The sequence below is a fragment of the Rhamphochromis sp. 'chilingali' genome (genome assembly GCF_963969265.1).
Source record: "Rhamphochromis sp. 'chilingali' genome assembly, chromosome: 2".
Taxonomy (NCBI): domain Eukaryota; kingdom Metazoa; phylum Chordata; class Actinopteri; order Cichliformes; family Cichlidae; genus Rhamphochromis; species Rhamphochromis sp. 'chilingali'.
The window spans coordinates 10,553,160-10,564,702 of record NC_137930.1 but is presented as its reverse complement, the minus strand read 5'-3'; the positions used below and the strand labels follow the sequence as shown (position 1 = coordinate 10,564,702).

At 39.5% G+C, this 11,543-nt stretch overlaps 1 protein-coding gene across 1 annotated transcript; it reads left to right on the top strand.

Annotated features, from left to right (window-relative positions):
• Positions 1 to 2,769: 2,769 nt before the first annotated feature.
• Positions 2,770 to 8,886, top strand: LOC308391653 (uncharacterized protein). The gene is made up of 4 exons (XM_080874309.1): positions 2,770 to 2,826; positions 4,846 to 4,882; positions 5,935 to 6,158; positions 8,143 to 8,886. Exons 2-4 carry the CDS (start codon positions 4,865 to 4,867, stop codon positions 8,249 to 8,251), a joined length of 351 nt encoding a protein of 116 aa, XP_080730435.1. The 5' UTR covers positions 2,770 to 2,826; positions 4,846 to 4,864; the 3' UTR covers positions 8,252 to 8,886.
• Positions 8,887 to 11,543: the final 2,657 nt, after the last annotated feature.

The following is an 11,543-nucleotide window of genomic DNA, read 5'->3' as shown; positions in this document are numbered from 1 at the left end:
GGACTGATTTGTGACCACTGTTTGGGAGGGATGGTTATATTGTGTATCTGGAATGAATTTTAGGTCTCTACGTCCATCCCATGGGGAATGGGAGCAGTAACAAAGGTGTTGCGTTTATATTTTTGTTGAGTGTATATGACCTGCAATTCCAAGTTGTAAAACACGATGTGCAACCCATCGGATTAAAGGACAGCGTGCGAATGAAACTGGTTAGTTTCAGCAAGGAAGTCTACCAGGTTGACACAGATCAGGATGAGACACTGGCGCAGAAAGTGTTTCATGAATACACAGACCTGTTTAAAGACGAAGTCGGTGACTTACCTGTAACTTACTCAATGAAACTCACTCCAAACGTTCCTAAGGATGCCCTTTGGCATCAACACCGCTTCTGAAGTCTTCCAGAGAGCCATGGAACAAATATTCATGGGATATCCATGAGCAGTGATTGTGGATGACATCCTAGTGGGAGGCAAAGGAATAGAGGAGCATGACAAAAATTTAAAAAAAGTTCTGGAGTGGGCCAGAGAAGTAAAACTCAAACTGAATCCAAAACAGTGCAAGTTCAGACTTAAAGAAGTGAGCTATGTGGGACACATATTCACTGACGAAGGACTAAAAGCAGATCCAACTAAAATCTCCGCTATCAATGAAATGCCACCACCAGAGGACAAGACGTCTCTCCAACGTTTCCTGGGAATGATCAACTACCTGGGCAAGTTCATCCCAAACTTAAGTGAACTGTCAGCACCACTTCGCCAGTTGCTTCACAAGGATGTGGTGTGGAGCTTCACTCAACATCAGCAGGATGCTTCCAACAAACTTAAAGCATGCCTCACTAGCCCACCAGTACTTCAATACTATGACATGCACAAGCCAGTGACTCTCACATGTGAGGCTTCCCAGCATGGTCTAGGGGCTGCATGCCTTCAGGACGACAAACCTGTGGCATATGCATCAAGAACTTTAACTCCAACGGAGAGAAGGTACGCTCAGATAGAGAAGGAGTTACTAGCTGTAGTGTTCGCATGTTACAGGTTTTACGACTACATCTACGGAAAGCCAGTGGTCATTGAAACTGACCACCAGCCTTTGGTCACAATCCAAAACAAACCTTTCCTCACAGTCCCGGCACGGCTACAGCGCATGATTACAAAAGTTCAACTTGACTCTGGTGTACAAGAAAGGCAAACACCTTTACATCGCAGACACACTCTCTCACACACCAACGCTGGATGAGCAACCTCTAAAGGAAGAGAGGCGCGACTTCGAGGTAATGTCACTTCAGCTCATCTCACCAAAACGCCTACAAGAGCTCACCGAACACACCTCAAAGGACGCTACCCTACAGACACTTGCTCGCTACATCCAGCAGGGGTGGCCAAAACAAGCAAGTAGTGTGCCTATAGAAATAAAACCATTCTTCAGCTACCACGATGAACTAATCATCGACAACAATGTCATTATGAAAGGCAACAGAGCCATCGTTCCAGCATCACTACATGATACCTATCTGCAGGAACTACACAAGGGACATCCAGGCATGGAGTCTACAAAAAGGAGAGCAAGGGACAGCGTATTCTGGCTGACAATAAACTCTGACATTGAGAACAAAGTCAAATCATGCAGCATTTGCAACAGTCTAAAGCCTCACCAACAAAAACAACCCCTGAAACTACACCAAATTCCTGATCTTCCCTGGTCCATCACAGCCACTGAGTTCCCTCAGTCAAATGGACTCAGTGAAAGAGCTGTCCGGAGTGCTAAAAGACTCCTTGAAACATCAAAAAGAGATGGAACTGATTTCTATTTCTATTTCTCTTTCACGCCACGAGACAACATTCTTGGCACACCAGTACAGAGGCTGCTATCAAGACGAACGCGGTCAACCCTTCCTGTGTGCAAAAAACTGCTAACACCAACAGCAAAAGTGACAACCACTATCAAAACTCAACTCACAAAAAAGCGTAAAACTCAAAAACAGCACTACGACAAGTCCAGCAAGCTGCTCAGTCCATTAACACCAAGCGAGGTGGTGATTACAAAAACAGAGAGGACATGACAAGATTGGAGTTGTAAGTAAGGTATGTGCTGAACCTCGCTCTTATGTCGTTGAGTTGGGTGGAAAAGAATACAGGCGCAACAGACAACATCTTCTGCCTGTGAGTGAGCCTCAACCCGAAAAGCTCGCTACAACACAAGATGAACTGGACACGTCTCGACGAGCGGATGAAACTGAACCTAAAAAAACACAAACCAACAAACATGAAACAATTCAAGTTCAACTCGACCCACCACAACATGGCACAAAGCAGTCAGAACAGATGATAACACCTACAAAATGCCAAGTACGCTCTGATGACAAGTGTTTAAACCGAATAGTAAATACGTGGATTAAAAGCACACTGGTGCTGTATTTTCTGTTTTGAAATGTGTTTTATCTCGTGTTATGTTATTGCATACTTGTCGCAGTTATGACAATGATTACTGTGAATTTCATTTGATATTTGAACCTTCATTTTGTTGTGTAATCCATAACCTGATAAGTTCTTCCATTACGGTGGTGTTGTTTGATTTGGGTTTGCCTGAAAAGTGCAAAATTAAGAAGGAAAAAAAAACTGAAAAGGGGGATGTAGATAACAGCAATGTTATGTTTGTCCATACTGCCTCCTGTTGCTGCTGTTACGGAGAGTTCCAGCAGGTGTCGCTGTGGTTCTCTGTAGGGGTTATGTGTACTTCCGGTTACGAGTGTACGGACGTTCATGTTGGCTGCTAATAAACACCTGGCATACAGTTACAGCGGACTGATTATTATAAGCAAACCTACAGGTTTGAAAACTGCTTGAAACTATAATTGTATTTCATTCACCACAAATAACTATCTGATTGAATAGTTTTCTTATCAGATAGAGATATCAAGTAGTAGTAATAAATAGTAGTAGTAAATAATTTCCCAGTATGTGTAAGTTACACATGCTATTTTTTAAAATTATCATTATTTTTTTCTTAGCTAGCAAAAAAAAATAAATTGTTGACATGCGTTTAGTGTAACACAATACGGCAGCGCTAGTATAGCAGTTAGTTTTGTTTTGTTTTTTTATTAGTAATATGAACATACAAACAAAATGCACCATATATTACAGATTCAGAGAATAGACATTTCTTACATATTAGCAACTTTCATACAAGAAAAAGAAAATATAAAGATGGGGTCACATAATTTAACAGATTATTAACTCACTAAATCAAAATCTTCTATAAAGGAAACAAAAAAAGCAGCCTTTTTCTTTTAACTAAGGTTAAAAGATTTAACCAACAGGTTTAAGTCGTTTTTCCAGTAAGCTAGTGTTGATTTAGTCTTAAAAAAGCGACATTTATGTATAAATTGCTTGCACAAGATTGATAACACATTAACACCATAATTAGCTTTCTTTTCTTTCAAAAACACTCCAAACATTATCATATTTAAGGTAAATGGGGTATTGAATCCCACTGGAATAAAGCCAGGTATGAGTATAGCAGTTAGTTATGGCACATGTACAATGCTACACGTACACGGCATTTTGGAGAGTTTGAATACATTTAAGATTTAAATTAAGATTTTCAAAAAACTAAATTTCGGTAGTCAGAAAAGGAAAGGTGAGATTTTTTTCTTTCTATGTAAAAGATTTGCGTTTTTTCCTCCTTTTTTGAACTTTCTCAGTGTTATAACCACATCTTCTGTTGCACGGGTGCCTTTGCATCCTGCACACCTGGAGATAAGGAACTCACCTCACTCACTCACCTCATTATATATGTTCACCATATGAACACACTATGAAAAGGATGTACATTTTTACATACAATCTGACAGCAAATGAAAAAAGCAGAAATTGAGATGTAATTTTTTTGGTGGTACTTTATTGATTAATTAATTAATTTTTGGTATTATTTGTTGATTTAAAGAAAATACCTGGAATTAGACACTGATACAAAACTAGTGGAACAAAAAAGAAAGATGAGGAGGGAAAAACTGTTAGTGGTCTCCACCTGTATAATCCTTTCTACTTTGAGGGTTATTGCCCCTCTACCCTACCGCATGTTAATTTCATTAACACCAAACATTAACAACCCCCTCTGCTAATTAACCGAGCAGATCAATATCCCAGTTTTAACTGGCTTGATGCTATACGCTGGTTAAAAAGTATTCTTATATTAGTAGTAAACATCTGCAGCACACCATCTGGTGGCGGTGATGCTTCCTCCTGCTTTTTACAGTATTTCAATGAGCTTAGACAATAAGTGTAAGAGACAGTTTTCTCTGTAAACTAGAAACCGCATCAGAGCTGCAGTGCCTGTCTAATCATTTATTGTCACTTCCTGTCAGTGATGAGGATCCTACTGATTGACGATATGTTATGCACCAGTGCAGCGCATTGTTAAGGCAGGTCGCACTGACGAAGTCTTTTGTCTTTCAGCAGTTTTCTGTCTCCATCACTATATTTTTCCCAGTTTTATCATTTCTTCTTTCTGTCACTCTTCCCCAACCCCCCCCCCCCCCCCCCCCCCCCGCTCTAAAACATGTTTTTATCCCATGTTTCTCTGAACAACAGCTGCTTCTAAATATATCCTGCAAAACAAAAGAGTCCTCAATAATAGTTGGTGTCTATGTAACATGAAACAACAGGTGTGTGTGTGTGTGTGTGCTTTGAGAGTGACCTCACTGTGATGTGATGTGAAGTGATGTGGTGTGGGTGGAGTTAGTCTGTGGTTTCTGAAGTATGATTGGCTCGTTGTGTGGCCTGGCCATGCCACCATGTATAAAAAGGAAACCACTCACACACACTCATGCTTATTTCTTTATTGCAGACTACATTAACCGTTCTCCATGGCTGCTGTCGTTCCTGTGAGTATCTACGTGTGTCTGTGTGTGTCCATGCAGGTGTCTTAATCATCAGAAATAGGTCAGTTCTGTTATTTCTGTATTCTTCATTGTGTCAATGAACTGTGGTGCTGCAGAATCAGTGAAAGTGGCTGAATGAGTGCATGGGAATTTTGTTTCATCCTCAATGTTATTCAAATGTAATACCATTTTAAATATTGTAGGACAATAGAAAAGGTATTGATTTCTTTGTGCATGATCAGTGTGTGTGTGCGTGTGTGATCATGCCTGCATTAATAAAGAACTGTTGGTAGGCCAGTGCAAGCGATCAAGTATCAGTCCTGTAAATGAATCTGCAGAGCTGAATTCTCTTTGCGAGATCAATCCTCCTTTGTGTGTGAGTTTCTGACATAGAGGTCGATCAAGTCAGTGACAAGAAGACAGCCACTCCTGTGCTAATTAAAAGTGTGTGTGTGTGTGTGTGTGTGTGTGTGTGTGTGTGTGTGTGTGTGTGTGTGTGTGAGGGTGTGTAACATTTGAAGTGTGAATGTCAGAGGCAAGATTGCGTGGTCCTATTGTGTTCCACTGCCTGAGCTACAGTATCTATTATGCTCCAATAGATTAACAGGCTGGGAAGCCAACAATAGCGAGATGCAATTAAATACTTATCTGTATTTCCCATGATGCATCAGCAGTTGAATGATTTGTTAGATAACAGGGTGTGCAAAAATAGAGCAGAACAAAAATAACAAATACAGTTCCAAAGAAGTTGGGACTGTGTAGAATGTAAATAAAAAGCAGGTACAATAGTTCGTGAATGTAATAATCTCACACAATATATCATGTTTAAACGTACATATTTTACTATTTCATGACAAACGTTACCTTAATTTGAATCTTGAGCAACACATCTCAAAAGTGTTGGGATGGGTAAAACAACAGGCAGTGACACGATTGGGTATAAAAAGAACTTGAACACAGCTGCTATAATACATGATTCATACACTGAATGATTTTGTAGGAAAATACTTTGTGCATATGCTAAAAATAACAAACTCTCCATCCTTGAATCCCAGTTTGTGTCCTGCTATGCCAGCGTTCAGCCCCTGCAGCTATTCGGAAGGGGACCCAGAGGGGGCAACTATTTGTCGCTTCTCACAAATCGGGGTCCCCGCTGCGCCCCGCGTCCCCGCCTGGCATGCCACGCTCCTAAGATGACCCTGCGGCAGATCTGTCGCATGCTGAAGGTGATGAAGCAGATCAGGAACAGAGAAGCTGCTGCCGCTGCATCTCCCACCAGGTGACTTACATCTTTAGTTTGTGATCAATAACCGGGGCTGTGATTGACAGAAAATAGTTAAAAATTCAAATGAATGTAACTGTAGCTTTAAATACTAACAGGTGCAATCACTGAAGAATTAAAGAGAACTGAGTATTCAAATTCAAAACGATTTCTTATTCAGAGGATATAGAGGGGTTATATATATATATATATATATATATATATATATATATATATATATATATATATATATATATATATATATATATATATATATATATATATATAAAACCTCCATCCTATGTGTAAGATAAAGAGAGGGAGAAAAAAATGACCTAAATCTGGCCTAAACAAAATATATTGTTTGCGGTTTTAGGTCCTCTCCTTCATAATAGAGGTCTACAGAAAAATACTTTTCTTGTTGCAGGAGATATTTTTAATTGCAGTATCATAAATGATCACTTAGAAAGTGGCTAGCCTAATCGTTGGCGCCATTTTTAGCTCTCTTGTAATAAAGAGGCTAATACTAGTTTGTAAGTCAGCTGATGGTAGGACTAGAGAAGGACTGTATTCTTTGATTGGTGTTTTCTTTTTTTTTTCTTTTTGTTAGCACAGCTGATCCAATGTGGTGTGTGGATTGTATATAAAATAACTAGTCCCTGAAGCTTGCGTTCTTTGTAATATCCTGAATGGGGTGTGTGCACTGCTTGCAAAAAAAAGACAAATTATGATAAATCTATGAGATAATGATCCTCAGATAATTATTAATAAAGTAAACATTTTGGGTATTTTGCAGTAAACTCAAATGTTATTTTACGGTTTGTTTGTTTAAAAAAGTATATTATTTATTTTGTAAGGTATTGTCCATGTAAAGTAAAGTAATAGTAAAACTGGGTGAGTCAATACGGGTGTGTGTAGCGTCCTGAAGTTCAATGTGCAATGTCCAAGCCTCATTTGTATGTTGTCACCAAAAAGCAGCAGTCTCCAAAACCTATAGTGTTACCATAGTGTGTATCGCATTCTGTATCTTATTTTAGGATAATAGTTTGCCAACAGCAGTTGGTTAGCAGTAAACACAAAGTGAAGCTTTTGGCCTGGTGATCATTACACTGTGTAGCACGCGTTCAAAAAATAATAGTAATAATATCACCTGGAGTTTCTGAGTATCATCTTTTGTGATTAAGGTTCATTAATTATAAGACATGAAACAGAACAGAAATGTTTCAAAGGATACAAACACAAAAAGACTTCGTAAAACAAACTGAGTACTTACTAACGCTGCTACCTCTAAAAACTGTCAAAAGTCTCAAATGAGGCCAAGTTTACTAAAGGGCAATATTACTGACTATGTTTAAATAATATAAGACAAACCATGTTCAAGTCACCTTTAAATAAACAAAAACAATTTAACAGCATTTATTTGTTGTCTGGTTTCACTTATGGTTAAATACATTTTATTGAGACTTGATGGCGTGATAAGTGAAAAACTAATGTAGGTGTTAAAGCTTTCTGTCTGGTGATAATGTAGCAACAAATATTAACTAACGAGTGCTCAGTAATTCATTAATAAATGGATTCTGGGCTGTATTCATCCATTTTGCTTGGGTTAGGTTGAGCCAGTTAATAGCTCACATAAGGCTGATGCATGCAATTTATTATTAAAGCTTCACATTGCAGCGCCTAAAGACCAACCTTGACTATCAGTATCTGTACGATTGAAGCAAAGTTCAGAAAGTTTCTTTAGTGATAATGAAAAGCATGCAGATTTGTGTGTCCACCCATTAGGATGATTACTACATTATTGATGCATGAGGGTAATAACCACAGTGTCTGTGCTGGTCTTGGCTGCCCCAGACTGGACAGTGATCACATCAGTGATTCTACCAGCAGAGGCCACAGGAGCCGGCTGTTAATTATTAAATGCTCCCGTGTCACCACCAGAACAAACAATCACACTTCCTCTTCTCATTTCTCTGTGTCTGGTTTCTCTCTGTGTCCACAGGAAGCAGGGCTCTGCATCTCCGGCTCCAGCGTCTCCAGGCGCCAAGTCAGAGAAGAAATGTGTCCCCAGCTGTCTCAGGCGCAAGCGCAGCATAAAACGTGTGAGCTGACCCGTGACACCCGGATGACTTCAGACAAACTTATTACCCAGAAGAAACCTATTTACTATCACATTCACGGTGACGTGGGAGATCATCATCTTCAGTCCCCCTCCAATGAAAAGGCTTTAATGAATTATCTAATGATGCTGGAGGGGCGGACACTTGACTTGCAGCCCACTAGGAGAGGATGAAATGGTCTTATTCCCTCCTGGTTTAGAAAGCGGAGTTCCTCTTAAGATTTTTTTTAAAGACAAAAATACTTAAAGCTACAATTTTTAAAGCCAGATATTGTTGGTGGGAATCATTTGATGGATTGTTTGATGTTTATTTTTAATTCAATTTGTCCCCTTCAGTCTCCAAACTTTTATTAAATTTCCTCTACTTAACCTCCACTTTACCTCTGGACATGTTTTTGTAACTGTGTTTTGTAGTTGCTTTTCAAACACTTTAGACCAGTTTGATAATTATACCTTGTTTGCTTATTGAAGAAAAGCGTGTTCTATATGTTTCTTTCAGTATTGACACAGCCACCTCAGAAATCCTAAAGTTTAAAATAGTAAAATGGCAGCTGATTCCTCTGTGCTGTTCTTTACATGCAGTGTTTTATTTGTGTGTTTATTTATCTGTGCAATAAAGCTTTAAGAAGTTAGTGATAAAATGTTTTGCTTTTGAATAAAAACAAAAGAAAAAAGATTAAAATTAAAGATTTCAAAGTAGCCTTTGACTTCCACAGCATATTAACACACTCAACATCCACCTCCATCTGGTTAGTTTAGTCATATATTATTAAAAGTTATTACATTCAAATGTTCAAACTATAAGAACAGTATACATGACATCAGACTATGTAACGTATCCTCGAAGGGTAAAAATGCATCTTATGGTGTTCTGTTTGTGAAATGTGGGCAATCTTCTTATCTTTGATCAGACAGAGAATTTGAAGTATTGAGTGCACCCAATGACTCAGTAGCTTGCTGTTTCTCCTCTAGCAGGAATCACTTGCAGTATGTTTTCAGTCATTGAGGTTTGTGGGCATTCAGTTTTATGCACAGCATTTTAGGCTGTCAGACAGATGGCCTCACTCACTTTGACTCTAGAATGCTTTGTTATGCAAAGGATTTCATGGTCAATGCAACTGCAAATCATCATCCCTCTACCACTGTACTTGACAACTGGTATGAGGTGTTTCTGCTGAGATGCTGTGCAAATGTGGCATTGGATTATGGCCAAATGCTTCCATTGTGGTCTCATCTGTCCAAAGGACATTGTTCGGAGGCAGCTTTAAAACCTAAAGATTGCTACAATGTTTTTCTTAAACAGCCCTTTGAACAAGCCACTCTTGTTCAGTCTTTTTTGAATTATTCTGTCATGATGCTGAACCCGAAATTCCTCCAAATCCATCCATCAGAGTGTGAATGTGGGTGTAAGCTAGAAAGCACTTAAAGGCGTAGAATAAAGTGCTGTATGAAAGAGTGATGAATGTGGCTTGCATAAAGCATTCTGAGTCCTCGGCTACAGTAGAAAAGCATTATAATAATGAAAGGCTCATACAGAGTCATCTTAGAGAAAGTAGCGCTAACCAGAAAACACTTTTTGCTTTTAATCCAGTGTTCGTGACCTCTAAGGTCCTGTGTCAGGTCTTTGCTACATTTCTTTCCTATTTATTAAAGAAATTACTTTCAGGTGTTCATCTGCTGCCACGTCTTTCTTTTGGGTTTTGATCGGTTTTGATCAGTGTTAACAGCTCAAAAACAAACAAAGAAAAAAAAACCAAAACATTCCTTTGAAAGTGATCAGGTACACAGACTGGAATGAAAACTTTGAAAGAGCTTCACAAAGCCAGGAGCCAGGAAGTCTGAATTCTAAGAAACAAAGTAAAAAGAGATGTAGGAGTGACAAGACTGTCACACAGCGCCCTAATGCACCTGTAAAGTAAGACAGCTTAATTACTGATCTTAAGAATTAGATGCTTTGGGGGAAAACACTCATGTCCATCCTTTTCCTTTTGCTCATCTGGAGCCGGGTCGCAGGGGCAGTAGCCTAAGCAGGGAAGCCCAGAGCTCCCTCTCCCCGGCCACCTTCTCTAACTTATCCGGGGAAAATTGAGTCGTTCCCAGGCCAGCCAAGAGATATAATCTCTCCAGGATGTCTTGGGTGTGCCCCGGAGCCTCCTCCTGGTGGGACATGCCCAGAACACCTCACCTAGGAGACACCCTATCCGATGCCCGAACAACCTCAACTGGCTCCTTTCGAGGAGCAGCAGCTCTACTCTGAGCCCCTGCCGGATGGCTGAGCTCCTCATTGTATCTCTAAGGGAGAGACCAGCCACCCTTCAGAGGAAGCTAATTTCTGCCGCTTGCTTCCGCAATCTTGACCTTGTGGTCACTAACCAGAGCTTGTGACCATAACTGAGGGTAGAGATATAGATCGACCTGTAAATCGAGAGCTTGGCTTTTTTACGATCAACTTTCTGTTGACCGATACAGCATCTGCAGTAGTTCAAACATGACGTACAAATGTGGGTTGCAGCAAAGATGTGAAGCAATATGTAATTTATGAACAAAACACACAAAGAAGCCGTGAGGCACCATTTTAGCAATAAAAGCATGGATGTAATTAATGAGATTAACAGTGACTTTGTTCTATTAAAGAGTCTAGTAAGGCTCAGAGCGAACCTACACAATATTAGGAATCTGTGGTAGATAAATGGAATTCTGCCATTGCTCACTTTATTAATTGCATCTTATTTCTAGAATTCTTTGAAAGTGTCAATCCAAAAAGGTGTCATATATAAAGCCACAATATTTTTTAACTAAAGAAGCTAAAGTGTTCATATTATTCAAAGAAAAGAAGACCCAAATTCTATGTAAAAGTAAACATGTTGATGAAGAGGTATCACGTGAACCAACAGAAAGGCAGTCAGATGGAAAAGTAGTCACTGTAAAAGGATCACAAAGTTCACAACTCGCTGTTTGTTTACAGCCCAGAATTATTCATTTGCTGGCTAAATAATGTGGAAACTACAGGTCACCTGTACATTTGCACACGAGCATGTGTGTGTGGACAAAGAGAGCGTGCAGTGGCCACCGCTGATCACACAACACTACTGTTAAAAGTTTGATGTGTGTGTTGGTGTTGGAGAGTAAGCGAACGTGAGCGAGGAGTCAGGTTGTAGGACAGGAAGCCTTCCTTTTTTCAGTATAAGAAGAAAGCCAATACTTCAGACCTGGACACAACAACAGCAACTAATGCTGGTGACCTGTAAAAGACAGCTATACATTGTGATCAACCATTCATTGTA

Bases quoted from the DNA above. Each gene is read 5' to 3' on its own strand.
- LOC308391653 (XM_080874309.1), top strand. The intron at 6,159-8,142 runs GTGACTTACATC...CTGTGTCCACAG, and splicing joins GCCGCTGCATCTCCCACCAG to GAAGCAGGGCTCTGCATCTC.